The 15,467-nt window shown below is 39.0% G+C and overlaps 1 protein-coding gene across 3 annotated transcripts in view; it reads left to right on the forward strand.

Moving 5' to 3' along the window:
- The window catches only part of LOC124131336 (lachesin-like), a 59,975-nt gene extending 45,432 nt beyond the window's left edge, over nucleotides 1–14,543 (forward strand). The window contains exons 4-8 of one of the 3 annotated variants that reach the window (XM_046494550.2): nucleotides 4,853–5,032; nucleotides 5,780–5,908; nucleotides 9,174–9,461; nucleotides 10,567–10,848; nucleotides 11,809–14,543. In XM_046494550.2, coding sequence (XP_046350506.1) covers nucleotides 4,853–5,032; nucleotides 5,780–5,908; nucleotides 9,174–9,461; nucleotides 10,567–10,848; nucleotides 11,809–11,930 — 1,001 coding nt within the window. In that variant the 3' untranslated portion in view covers nucleotides 11,931–14,543. The remainder of the gene's footprint in view (nucleotides 1–4,852; nucleotides 5,033–5,779; nucleotides 5,909–9,173; nucleotides 9,462–10,566; nucleotides 10,849–11,808) is intronic. The other 2 variants (XM_046494552.2, XM_046494551.2) reach the window with 2 other exon arrangements.
- Nucleotides 14,544–15,467: the final 924 nt, after the last annotated feature.

Below are 15,467 nucleotides of genomic sequence, written 5' to 3' on the forward strand. Positions count from 1 at the left end.
TAGGCATATGTTAATACATTTTAGCCTAACCTCTACATTTGGAGTTGGAATAGGGTATAACTAAGTATGAATACGGTGTAAGTAATAAAAGGGATATAGTCTAATTGTCATTCATATGAAAATGTATGTACAGTAAACTACGGTTATAACGAACTCAAAGGGACAACAAATTTTAGTTCGTTATAACCGTAGTTCGTTATAAGCATATATATAGCATATATGCAGCATATATACAGCAAATGGCCGGGACCAAAAACAGTTCGTTATATCCGCCAGTTCGTTATAAGCGTGTTCGTTATAAACGTAGTTTACTGTATGTAGTTGATAGCCAACTTTTATAACGATTTCTAACTGCAACATCCTAATCACAAGCTCACTTGAATATTACATAAAAGGTGAAACCCCAGGGTATGTGTTATAGGAAATATTTGTCATGTTTAGTCAGACAGATATTCGACTCTATCGATAACCGTTACCTGACTTTAAATATCCCAGTCTTTGGGTAATCTAACATAACTGGAACAAAAGGGAATACGGACAGCTTCGCACTTTCACACATTCGTAACTATATGAAAGTCATTATTGATAAATCAAAATAATGAAAATTTCCTCATAATCTGGATTTTATAAGGACATATGATTTCTGTAGTGAACTTCACATCAAGGGAAGACCCGTGATAATCCGGGGTAGAATAGGTCTTCAGCAACCCATGCTTGCCATAAAAGGCGACTATATATAATGTGCTTGGCGTAAGAGGCGACCAACTGGATCGGGTGGTCCGGCTCGCTGACTTTGTTGATGCAATTGCTTGGATCGATGCTCATGATGTCAGTCACTGGATTGTCTGGTCCAGACTCGATTATTTACAGGCCGCAATCATATGGCTGGAATATTGCTGAGTGCGGCGTTAAACAACAAACAAACAACATCAAGGGCGGTAGCTTAGTCATTTTGACTATTTGACCTGCACCCATGAAGGGTCGACTTGCTCGCCTCTGTGGCATGACAGTGTCCCCAGTTCAGAATTGTAAGTACTGACCGGGCGTTGATCACTTTCTTTGTTGATGTCGTGTACGTGCAAGATTCAATTAGGGTTCTTATCAATAATTAAACTGATGTTTAGTAACACGACAGCAGATTTAATCTCGACCTTCTATTGATAGCATGGGAGTGTGAACAGCTCTTGACAAAAACGACGTACGTAATGAAGTTAGTAGTGGGCGCTGCAGCCAGGGACTGATTGGTCCTTGGGCAAGAGATCATTCCTTCGCGAACGTTCCTTTTTTTGTTGTATTATGAGTGAGGGACTGAGTTGGGTTTAACGCCGATTTAAACTATTACATTATTTCAGTTATATCATGGCGTGGCAGCTTTGCGTGGGAGGAAACACGAAGTGATGCAGGTTTCAGCCGTTTACCGCTTCGTTGAAACCTGCGAGCATGGGTATGGTGCTGACAATCCTAAAAATATATTCTGAGCGAAACGGGATTCGACCCCACAGTCATAGGTTTTTGGTCTACCCAAGAGACGCAACTCTGCAATTGGGAAATGGGGCGCTTTAGACGACTGGGCCACCATTGTCCCCTGAAATACTATGAGTGAGTTCGAGTTACTTTCCACTAACGTCGATTTGTTGAAGAAGTGAAGCACACAGTGACGCAGGTCGCACACATTTACTACATTTGTGAAACCAACACGCAACGGTATAGTTCATTCCAAACCAAGCGTCACGGTCGGAATCATGCTTGAATTCGAACCAACGATCATGACACAGCCACGGGACGCAAAGCTTATGGTATGAACTGTTAAAATGCATACCTCTAAATTGCAATGGATACTTTGCATGTTTGATTCGATAAGTCGTTATTATCCTTTCTTTTCAACAGATACATTGTGGTATGCCCATTAATTCATTCTTTTGCAATAGGAAGACAGACAGTCAAACAGATTGTTTATTCTCACCCAATTACCAAAAAACGATAAACAGAATATGGAAAGCAGATGGGATTTACATGCGTTTATACTATATACACACTTTACAATTTGTTTTTTCATATAAGCAATACGAGTTTCTCATGTTTATTATGTTAAAAACGATTATATAGGACAGACGTCCTCTGTTCTGAAATGGCACAGAAGGGTCTGGCCGTTACACTTTACATGTGATGCTGATGAAATAAAACAAACCCCTTCGAATGTCACAGAGAGCATTAAAACATTTACTATTTACCTATTTACTATTTGAGAAGGTCACATGTGATATGGAGATAACAACTGATATGCCTGAGTGGCATATCATATAGTTGACTTTGTCCATTTGGGATTGATATGCTTTTCGCAAAACTTCAACAGTTTATCATAAACGCAGTAGGTGAGAGTGACCTGATAGTCATTGTAGGGGCGGTGGGGTATATTAGTGGTTAAAGCGTTGGCTCGTCACGCTGAAGACCCGGGTTCGATTCCCTACAGGGGCACAATGTGTGAAACCCATTTCTGGTGTCCCCGCCTTGATATTGCTTGAAAATTGCTAAAAGCGGCGTAAAACCACAATCACTCACTCACTGATAGTCATTGTAAATTATCCAATATTGTCTATGGTGCTGGGCGGTAACTCTATTCAGAAGTAGTTCTCGAAAAGCGTTTAAGGTCTTAAGTGGTAACATGTCACACGAAGTGCAGTGACTGAAATGTATTTCCTGCTGTACCCAGACGCAGTACCCACTGTCAAGTGTCCCGACCTACTCTGAATAGTAGGTGATTGGAAAAGCTTTCAGATCCTGGTTAGACTTTTATTGTACATGCACTGAGGCGATGGTTGAGGTGAAGGCTTCAACAACCACGTGAGTAAGTGGGTTAAAAGTTTGGGGAACACCACTCCGGACTAAATATCATCATATATCACAGTGTGTAAGCTTAATAGTGTGTGCATGTGGTGTGTCTCTGTGTGTGCAGTGGGCGGGAGAGGAACCCAAAGTGACACAGATTGTAGACGTTTCACTTTGGTGAAACAAACGCCTAACTTTATAGGACCGACAGCCTAGGAATAATACAGGCGAATATGAAATTCTGAAGCAAAGATAAAATAATCCTGACACAGCTAAGGTATGCAACTCTGAACGGCCAGCAGAGGCGCCATGGAACGTAAGCATATAAGCAGTAAAAGCCAAATCGACTTCAGTACAAAGCTTATCAACATGACACACTCACTACATTAAGCGCGCGTGACGGATGACATTTCTTAAAGACTTCAAGACTGTCGAAGATTGATAGAGCATGTCATGCAAAGCTGATCGCAGGATATGTCGCCCGTCTTGTCTTCTCCGAATTTGATAACGTTAATGCCGTGTTGTCTAGTCATTTAGAGTGAGGTTATTAGTTTCCTTTGAGCTGTTCAAGGGTATTTAAGTGTTGACAAAGGATACGAAAGGATACCAGTGCTTGCAATCAATGTATACACTCTATCCCTGAACATACTTGTCCATCCACATGCATCAGTATACACATCCCAGGGAAGAATCTCATTCAGATCTGAGAAGTTGTAAGTTAATTCCAGTCACTATTATTCCATACTTACAGATTCAACGAGACGGGATTAATGAAGCACGACCCTCAAGCATAGTCATTGTACAAATTCGAGCCGATCAACGAAAATTTATTTTGACTACTGTGGCCTATGAATAGCTGATGGGGAGAAGGTTGCCATTCCAAGCCAATTTCATTAACTTGTCATTTACATTTGAGTCTTGTGTAGGCTTCCCTGTCCGTTAGGGTTAACCCTAGGTTGGTGATTACCTTGCACTCTGGACATTTTGAGAGGGCGCGAGTGGTGTCAATCAGTTTTAATTGCTAATCATCACCGACCATGTGTCAATTCCACTATGGGTATACACAGAAAACACCGACAATCAATATTTTGGATTTATAACGGTTATGTTTTCATGTGGCAGTAGTAGGAATTAAGTTCAGCTTAAATACTGTCGAGGGTTCCGTGCCTCACAACGGTGGTATTTAGAGTCACATCGTCTGTTCATTTTCTTGTCACTACACGAAAACAGCTTTTTTCGCTTGAAAATGAAAGCACGGTACACATAATAGCTGTACAAAATATAATGTTTTCCCAAGGCCAGCACAGTCACATTTTTGATACAGAAGAAGAATCTTAACGTCAAGTATATTTACAATACAATATTGCCAATTGTTTAAAAGTTTTATGAACAATTTTAAATATGAATGGTCCTTATGCGCTTATATTATACACCTGGAAAACAAGTTAAACACCACCCACTACTTTATTGTCATAACCCGAGTCTCTATGTATCTACACATGTATGTACATGTTCATTAATCTGAGATACCACAGATACATGATGTTTGTACAAGAACTTTGCATGTTTCTCCAGATGGTCGCAAGTACTCAACAAGAAATAACTATTGGCAAGGAAACAGTAACAAATCTTGCCATTAGATAATCGCTTTCGGTATCTATATTTCAATCTGAGTATTTTAATTCGAAACAAGTGTCTTTCATATAAAAGAATTAATAATGGAATCGATTTTTAAAAAGTGGCTGTCTCTTACGGAAATATATTAGGAAGAGGTGCTGATATTTTCCTGGTGTATGTTTCTATACACCTCAGTTGTTTGTCACCTAAACAGATTCCAAAGCTGTTACTTTTAATAATTACTTTACAATGGCTCATCAGTACCTAGATCCATTGCACATTTTACTTATTTTATTTATCTACTACTAGGTGCTTTTTGAACATCACCTGCATGTGGTATGTCGATGCCATTTTCAGGCACCTATGCTCGTAGGTCTGTAGTCTGTAACTCGTATCATTCTAATTTCAGTACCAGCCGAAATTATTAACAAGTTGTCTTCCGATGACGTCACGGCCCGGGAGGGAGATACAGTGACGTTGGTATGTAACGTGACAGGTATCCCTATGCCAACGGTCACGTGGCACCGTCACAAGTCGTTAGAGAAAGATGACGTTGAGAAAGAGAGTGAGTTCTGCCCTGGCACTAATAGTAAGATATCTTGCGTTGCGTTTTCTCATCAAGTCATTTTATTATTTCTGCATCCATATCAAGTTACATTTCTATACATAAAAAATGTCGATGGCATCAATATGCAAGAATTCGGAATTTAGACAAACAATACAATAATGGTAATAGCAATTATAATGAGCAATGAACATTCTTTTCACAATTTCGTAGATGGAGGTAGAATTTCCGAGTTAAGGGGTTTTAGTTTAACTGTTGTTCAATATTCGATATGGCAATGGACAACTGAGTTTTCGGCAAACATCGGCACTTTTTATGTTTAGGCTTAGTAAGTAGTGCAGTGCAGAATATGGCATTAAGGGATTAAGGACAATTTAATATATCTCCATTATAATTATGTAAGTTAAAATATAGCCCCTGAATAATTTTTGTTTTGTGGTTATGTCAGAATGTTCAGGGCTTTGATACTATTGCACACTAGCATGTTGAAATATTTTGCTGAGCCTCCCAGCCTTGAATTTCCTTGTAAATTATTTCCAACTTCTGAAACTAGTTCTAAGTCATATACGCTGAAACTTTTACGAAAAGAAACTTCAAAGTTATAATTGGATGTATTCTATATAGATCGTTTTGTGTGAAACATTTTTATTTAAATACCATAATTTATTTTGCACATGTGAACCGAGAGCCTATTATTCCGGAAAGGCTTTACGAATCTTTTAATCCATAAACTTCAAACGCTGAGATGTGAGTTATTTTCCGATGTTTCAGGAATCGGCGTAAGCGGAGAAGTGCTCATCATCCATAACGTCAGTCGATACTGTGGCGGCACCTACGAATGTGTAGCGTTCAATGGCGTCCCCCCTGCCGTAAATCGCCACATCAACGTAGCAGTGGAATGTAAGTAGTTTTGCTCAGGTGTCGTAATGGTAGTATTGATTTTTTTGAGCGTGCTTTTAACTTATAACTGGCAGGTATATGTGTAATATATAATTTACTAAAACTTCAATCTCTTTAGTGTATAAATCATAGCCCTTTTATGTCAGACGATCTGTCATTTTAGCCACATGTGTTTCTGAAAAGATGAAAAACAAGCGAGCGGATATTACATGCTGGGCGTATATCAAACGTGATGAAGCATTGTCGTAGTTTAGTACATGGACAACGGACTAATGTGATTCCGTGGTCGAGAAAACCAGTCTGGAGATCTTCGAGATAACCGCTGCGGCAGTTTGATCTTCGACGGTAAAATTACTCAATAAAGGATCATAATTGATAGCCCTGTGCTGGTCGAAGATTCAGCGACACAGTTTATGACTCTAGTTAACTAGAGATACACATGGAGACTTACAGAAATTGCAAACGTATTCACAAATAATCCCGAAGAGTTCCCAAGAACTCACAGCACTTGCCACATTTCGTTGAGAAGATCAACAGGAGAATCATCAGTCGTTGTTTGGTCAGAAGCATCTAGATCAGAATTAAAGATAGTCTCCGAGCCGTACTAAAAAACTGGAAGTCCTTCAGTAACACATGGCCCAAAATACACAATTCTCAGTACACGTCAGCACTACAACATCAGGATCAGGCGTATGCCTCAAAACAAGGATTTATTTCAGTCTATCCTGTCATGGGATGTCCTCAGATCTTTGTTTAACGGTAGCGAAAACTAGGATCTGATTTTAATGAGATTGTATTTCAGTAAACATTGTACAGTGCCGTCTGTTATTGTACCACAAAGTCTGCACCCCAATCGTTTGTGAAATGACTGGACGGTCACCTTTAACGGCATTTGCTTGAAAGCGGTTGACACTTTTGTTTCTTACTTTACCAGGCTCATGTGAATTTCATATATTGTGCGATAAAAGAAGAGAATGCAATTCGTAGCAGGGTTCAAATTTGTATTTCATTGATTTGATTTAATTTGTATAACTTATGCATATAAACAATTCACCGTTGGAGGCACCATTCTAAAACACCCATTTCATTCGGCATATGCATATGCAGCTATAATAACTGATTACAAATAGTCCCAGACAATTCGTTCATTTTATGTTTATTGATTTCAGGGATTAGAATGAAGGGAAATTAATGCTGTTTGATTTGTGTATTGTTTGTTTGTTGCTTAACGCCGCACTCAGCAATATTCCAGCTTTTTGTCGGCGGTCTGTCAATAATCGAGTCTGGACCATACAAACCAGTGACTGATATCGATCGATCCACGCATCTGGGATACGATGACATGCATCAACCAAGTCAGCGAGCCTGACCACCCGATCCCATTAGGCGCCTCTTACAACAAGCATGGATTGCTGAAAACCAATTCTAACCCGGATCTTCACGGGTCACAAATCTATGCATTAGCTGCTCATACAAAGTTGAACTTAAATGTGAGCATGATCAATACGTATGTATGTAGTGTTGTAGAAATAATGAGTTAGTGAGTGAATGTTGCTTTACACCACATTCAACAAAATTACAAGAATGCCGTGACGACGATTTGCAACTTAGATGTTGGTAGCATCATCAACACTACACATTACCCGGGAATGATGGCAAACAACCATCCAGGTTACACATTTCAAACACCATAACAATATTAGACGGCTCTTACAGTAAGCATGGCGTACTGGGGACCTATCGTGATCCGGAATTCACATGTGGCTAATGTGACAATGAGTAGCATGATAATATGCATGAAGTTAAGGTAAAACTCACAAAGTATTAGAAACTTTTAAGAGACAATGTGCACATGTTCGGGAGCAAAACTTACCTTAAATTTCTCTGTTGTGAATAATCAATGGAAACGCTCTTAATTTCCATCACCTTATCTTGTTATGATTCATAAGACATGCAGGATTTTCGAGAGAGCAAAAATTGTAATGGAATCAGTCATGTTGATCAGGTGGCTCTTGAAGAAATTTTCGCTAAACTATGAACTTCTTTACTTCATACTTTCCATGCCGCTGGATAGCTTGGTCGTATTTTTTATGATTTCCCACAAAGATGGTGTGTGACAGCTGTTTTCAAGAGCCATTGAATGCCCGTTCTTGCCAACGAGATGGGAAACCTAGTTAGTGCCCTTTATTCCGCGAACTTGCTGAACGTCTTTTTGCGCTAGGCAATTATACTTCCACGTGCAGCTTGCTATCGAGAAGTTACCTAACCTGCGAAAACGTAAGGCGCGTTACTTTTTGGTGTTAATTGCACTTTGTTGGTGTTAGTCCAGGTGACTCGATAATGCTTTCAAAATATAAAAGTGTTAATTAATTAAACTCATGCATGACCACACAGCGATCTGTCAGCGTAACGTATGGTGGGAATAACGTTAAACCTCTCCAAAGCAGTTTCAAGAATATGCATGGATGGCACATTCCTTACTTTACTATGTCAGCCCTAGCAGTAACAACTGCACGCGCGATTCGCTATGATAAGTTGTGCATTCAATTTCACCTTGGGAGAATATGTGAATATACTTAGAATGGTTTGACTGTCGTGCTCAACCTTTTCGCGAACACCTGGTGTCATAACTGATTTTCACTGGTCCATTAATATAACTTTCACGGCTATGTTGCACTTTACGCCAAATGGAATATTCTAGACTAGTTATTATCCTGCACTGACAATTTATATTTTCCTTTTATCGCTTTTTCAGTAATATCAGAACTGGACAACAATGCATTAGTAACGTACATGTATAGCGTTTCCTTTCTACTAAGGCTTCATTTCAAGCCGTAATTACTGTGGACACCAGTTAGAACCAAATGTATGTAGTAAGAGAGATTAATATGGAAATAGATTCACAATGTAATATCTGTTGAATAGCAACAGTACTTCGATGAGTGACCATATAGGGAAAACCAACCCTCTTCTTGACCTGTATTTCTTTCCAATACCAGTCGTAGCACTTGACTCAATATTTCGTACAAGGCGCCTAGCCCAGGCTGGAGCAAACATCCCTTAACTTCGTGACTTGTTGCTCGTACTATCAACCACTCGTTTGTCTAGCCAAGGCTCCTTAATGTACATGTCGGTCTGATATAGTTTTATTATTGCTCAGTCACAAATCACTCACACAAAGCCAGTTTCATGATTGACTTTATACCTAGAGCAGCGAAACATAGATTTGTAGTAATGGTCAAATCCTATTTGAACATATTTTCAGTTCCCCCTGAAATCAGATTACCCAACAAAAGAATTGGCCAAGCGCTGCGCAAGGAGACGATCCTGGAATGTATAGTAACAGCATTCCCACAGGAGATAACTATATGGACTAGAGAAGGTGTGCAGATAACTAATAGTTTCAAATATCGTGTGGAAATATATGCCGAGGAAGATCACACGATTATCCTCAGTTTAAGGATACGGGACTTGGATTACAGGGATTTCGGAGACTACACCTGCAAAGCATCGAATAGACTCGGGCAAGATGAAGAAAGAATGAACTTATATGGTAAGTAAGGAAAGACTTGTAAGCTGAAACATGAATGCAAAACACGACTCGCATCAGATTTCGTTGCTATGAGAATAGTATGTATTAAATGTATTGACATTTGCTTATTCTAGAATATCCGATGTTGACACATGTCACCTGACCAGATCTTACTTAATACTGCATGAAAATGTTATTTCAGAAATGGAAACGAAGTGGGGCCGATTTAATTTCAGTTCCATATTGTCTATCTCCTACATACGTGATTTGTGTGAAACGCATTCACAATGTAGGGTATGCGAGGAATTCAATTTACAAATTCTAAACAAACCGAGTATTCATGCGTCTTTATGGGTGAGCCTTAGAAATAGAATGTTTAAAATTGAAATAGCTTTATACTTTATCAATGAAATATCCTGTAGTTTTCATACTGTGAGTACAGCATGTAAGCAAAAAACCAAACCTTGTTCTCAAAAACGTTTTTCAACATGCATGATGAATAAAAACGACAAAACCCTTTCCATATAGAAAATATATTTGTACGATCGACCATTGTACGATTTAGATTGTATCATGAGCATGTGTTTTATGAATCACCGTGAAAAGGTGATGATAAAAGATGTTAGCGAAAATGTGAGCGTATCCTGCCCACAGCTCGCACCAGTCACATTTTCTCAAAGGTAAAATAACTGTCGTCATTTTATGTATAATGTTGTTGACATTTTATTAGATATAGGGCGCACTGGCGGAGGGACTCTATAGGCTTATCTTATATATGTTATTAAACTTGCCTCAAATTAATGTTTAGTTACACTTCTCAAAACAGTTTATTGTGTTGTTGTACATCTGTGAAGCCATTTGGACATATCCTCAAAATCATTATTGACTTAGACTTATCAATACATGTCAGTACATCCTTTTTCTGTCTTGTGGGGTTTTGAGGTAGGTCAGTGGTTTAAAAGTTTGGGTTTCTTTCTCCTCAGGAACTTTATGTGTGACACAATGATGTTAACAGCGTAATACCAACTTCTCTCACTCTCAGAAACAGAAATATGTGTAACCCGACGGTGGATGGCTTACAAGAGTTGGTAACATACAGATACATAGGCGGATTTGTATGTTTCAGAGTATCTAGATCCCAAGAAGCCCACTACAACACTGACACCGTCAACCACACCCTCGATGTCAGAGGTTACAACGGTCAGCTGGAAGTTCACGAGAACCTACCCCCCTGAGGTTGACTCCAACCCAGGGAATACTGTCATCATTCAGCCCGATAGCCTTCCTCGACCCACGCAGATCCAGACAGACCAAATACCCACGGGTAATCAGCATTCAGACCCCCTTATACCCCAGCAACACAGCAGTGTCTCCAACGGCTTGTGCACGGGCAGTTTCCTGCCTGTTTGTAGGTGTTTTGCTGTTGTCTTGTCCCAAACTATCAGCCGTCACGTAGTTCCATGCCTAGCAGTAGCTGGTAGCCCTAGACTAGTCTGTACACTTTATTGCAATTTCGCTATTTCGTGAAAGAGTCGTCCGTGTGATAATTTTCCAGTCGTAGAACATATGGCCAAGGTTTATTCCCAGAGGGAACTCCTTCAAATTAACCTAAAGATATCGAACTGCAACTGTAATCTTAAAAGAAGCGGTCATAAAATTTGGTTTCTTTTTTGTACCTTCAAAATCTCTTTCAAGTTTCAAATTCGCTTTGTCCAATCATTGTTGCAAGAAGTCCGATTCAAGTAGAATTATTATTAACATCTGCTCACTCTGATGTATTTGTTAAAGAATCCACAGATCATGTTAGTGAACCTCTTGTCTTTTGAAACAAAAACTTGTATCTGGGATAGTCGTGCCTGGAGATATTGGCTTGTGTCTTTGTTGGTTTACTTTTTGTGAAACCGAAGACGTGGATACATATTTTCTTTGTCGATCAAAGAATAATTTGTCGATAGTTATTAGCATAAATGGTTACTTTTTGATGTTACTAAGTATTTAATAATTATTCATATAATCACCTGCATAGTATTATGGTTTATGTTAATTCATCGAGGCTCCTCTTTGATCGTTAGTAATCATGCAATTGTTTTGGTGAATGATGACTATATTTAAGCCATAAAGATGTCCAAGAACAGATATACTCTAAGGTCCATTTTACGGGACGACGACGATGCTAAAATAGCAATAACCTTGTATCCTCGGCGACGATTGACTTTAAGAGGATTGGGTGGTCAGAGTCAGTGGGGTGTTAAAAATTCTCCTAAGTTTGGTTTGGGGGTTAACGTGATTGCATGTTCGACATCCGGAAAACCCATCCACATCTGATCGTAGGAAACCAGGCTAAAGCTAACCATTCTGACTGTTTCAGGCACTTCCGGTCATACCTTGGCGTCGAAAAATGCTGGATCCTGCTGCCAGTTCTTTATTTCATTCCTTGTGATAACCAACATCTTGACATTTTTGTACCACATGGGAGTCGTTGTTTCATGATGTTTCATTGAAATGTATTTGATTACACACATCTGTCAATGCTAACGAAATGATGCATAATGGAAGAAAGACGCTATCGCTCAACCGAATGTGTTATCAAAATGAAATCATTCGTTCATGTGACTTTCGCATTACAAAGGATAGTGCATGTCTCCGAAGGCGTAACAACTAAAAAATAGTGCGAACACGTTGAACAAGACACGACATAACATCATCGTCTAAGACAGGGTCGTACATTAAATCGGCATCTCACAGGAACAAAACCGACAACAGCTCATTCAAATGTCTGTAACCTCACCCCAAAACAAAGTGTTTGATGATGTGTCAGCTGTGGATCATTCATACTTCATGCATGATGCAAGTTCGGCCGTCAAAGAGACGAACGGTTCTCACGCTGCACAAGCAGTACAGAACAGCTATTCATATTTTTAAATTTAACTTGTGAACCTTTCATTTAAATATACGATAACATATCGCTAAACGGTTCAACCTGATCGACTTCCAGCACCTATTTGAACAACCAATATCCTGCTCCGTGTTTACTGCTTCACCACCAACAGAACGACGTGTTTGCTGATATGTGTCCAGGACTGTACAAATATGTATCAAGCATGTGACAATATTGTAGAGCTACGTGCATTACTTGGAACCAGCACCAGAATACACCGAAACGTCGTTTGTTCCACGACTACGATGTGTAGACCTATAACAAGACGCTCATTGTGTCATGTGCGCCGTGTACATGTGTCAGGAGGACAAACACTTGTGTCGAAGATTACTTTCTGTTTGACCTTTGATGGAAATGCATTATGAACTGTACTGTACCAGTGGTGTGGCAGTCACTGCACCTATCATGCTCTGTGAAATATGTGACATAACAAACGTGTGTTAAAACTGTTAAAGTTGTATAAATGTTACATGTTTGTGATGACGGAAACCGGTAGTTGTTTATGCATATAATAATCATGTACATCAGATATCAGAACAGGTTGTCGGTGCTTCATGTCAGATAGACACAATGTAAGTATATAATAATGTTATTTTTATGCATATATATCTGGCAAATCTGTAGATAATTGCTTTGCTCCTTTCATATCATATTGCCGATAAGTCATTGTTTTAGAGCAACAAAAATGGTTTAATCTGCAAAGTAGTTGTCGTTTCATCTTTATATCAATAGTAGAAAAATGTGCTGACTTAATACCCTAGAAATTTAGACAAATTCAAGAAACTGTTCAAACGTGTGTTCCTGTGTGTATGTCACAACAATATATCTACTGCTTTATATATTACACATTGATGTGGGTACTTTCGTCGGTCATTGTGTCGAACTGTTTCTTACTAAGTTGGCGTCACATGTGTTTACTCAAAAACTGTTGTTACCCACGAGAGTAAAATAATCAATTTTCGATGTTAGATTATGACATTTATTCGAATATTGAAGCGTAGACTGCATTTTGGTGAGTATTTATATGTACAAAAAACCTATTCAAACAAAGCAATGGTGAACTGTATCTGTATCGCATGAGACGGGTGCTGCGAGTTGAACGGGACATGCTTGTCCGTTTCGCGAATACCTGATGTCATTTCAATGTAATTCTATTCGTGAGTTTAGGTTTTCGGATATGTCTCGTCTGTTTGGTTACATTTGTTTCCTGTGATTGAATTATGAATATGAATATATTATCAATTGTATTATCACACATGTTAACTTAAGTTGTAAATACTGAATAATCACACCACCCAAGGGATTACAGCATATTTAATAATTCACTGCTTGAAGCAATGTGTTTGCATATCGTTTTCGTATGCTAAATATATGTTAACAATAAGACAACTGTATATTTTATGTTCATAATTGTGTTTGAAAACATTTTACTGACAATAAACTGCAAAACAAGTGTAGAACGTGGAAAAGGTTGCATATTACATGTACATATAATTGTAATTAGTTGTGAATGTTGTATGTCTTCATAGAAGACCCTTCAACATCCCTTGGGAAAACAGTGGTGACTGCTCACTGTTAATGGCTGTTATTGACAGACATATGTAATGGGTCATCTGTGTTTACTTCTGTCAAATGTGCTAATCTTTAAGTGGACATAAGAATTTTGTTCCATTCAAGAAAGGTACATCCACCTCCACCTGTCTCAGTGTAATTATTGTCAATTCCATGCTGTTCGACAGCTATTACGATTAGTATACTTCGCGAAACATGTTAATTTAGTAGTTTACACTGAAATGCTATGGGTGACGTTTGTGTGGTTAATGTGTGCTGTTCTTGTGCAGTGCTTCCTGTTAATTTAAATAATAGAATATATTAGTAAGAAAACTACACTGTGCAATACGTACTTGTAGGACAGTGAAATTGTGTTATGCTTATAGCGAAAATTGTTTGAAAACAATATCTTGGTACAAAGACGCTTAACCTTTTATACACACTGCTAGGGTTAAACTTACATGATGACTTTAATCAGGTGCATTATGTTTCCGCATTTCACCTTTTACTTTCTCAAGTATTAAATAGCCATTGTGTTCCCCTCTGTCAAGATGTACATATCTACCATAATTGAATTAACATCATATACCAATGTAATTAAGAATAAAAGTTATCATTTACTAGAGTGGCATGCTTGTAAATCGGCACCGCCTCCGTGGTCTAGTGGTAGAGCGTTCGCCCTGAGAGCGGAAGGTCCGAGGTTCGATCCCTGGCCACGTCATACCAAAAGACGTTAAAAGTTGGTACTTGTTACCCTGCCTGGTGCTCGGCATTAAGGGTCTAAAACAAGGACTTGTCGGCTCGGTGTCAGTATCCTGCGTCTGAGTGGGTATTCAAGTTAAACTGCGGCATGGTATCTCAGTGGGCTAGCACTATAAAATCGGCATCAGTCCGGACTAGTACAAGCAGCCACAAACACACACGTACATGCACGTCGCTATGTAAGTGCAATAATCTTGAACGCAACGTTAAACCCAATTTCACCACCTCCCCTGTAAATCGGGACGTGTTTGTACTTTTCTCCGTTTTCCAAGCCCCTGACACAAACAACTACGGAACTTAACACACGTACATAATTGTGTTAAATGGATTTGTGAAGGGGAGTTCTAGTTTTAGTTATGCTTTATGTGAGCGATTTTAGGATGATGACAATCAGTACATATGTAACCATGACCCATGCACATACAGAAAACAGACGGTTGGACACTCGCAAACAGTACAGTACTGATCATATATTATCCATGTGCCGATGGGGATATCTTAATACTAACGGAACCAGTTTGAGAGGTTTACCGAACTTGAAAACAACCATCCCTGTGCTTGTGATATCTACACATGGCTATTCATCGTTGTCAATCTTTGCAATTAAGGACTGAAGTGTGCATCTGAAGTTTGAGATGTTTGTAATTTAGCGATTTTAACATCCATACCATATACAAGAATTCTCTATATTTGTATGACACATACAGCCAACTCCAGATCCGTATACAATGAGTGAGTGAGTGAGTTGGGTTTAACGCTGCTATTCCCGGCGTGTC

This window comes from Haliotis rufescens, unplaced genomic scaffold (genome assembly GCF_023055435.1).
Source record: "Haliotis rufescens isolate VD_foot unplaced genomic scaffold, xgHalRufe1.0.p SCAF_1, whole genome shotgun sequence".
Classification (NCBI taxonomy): Eukaryota; Metazoa; Mollusca; class Gastropoda; order Lepetellida; family Haliotidae; genus Haliotis; species Haliotis rufescens.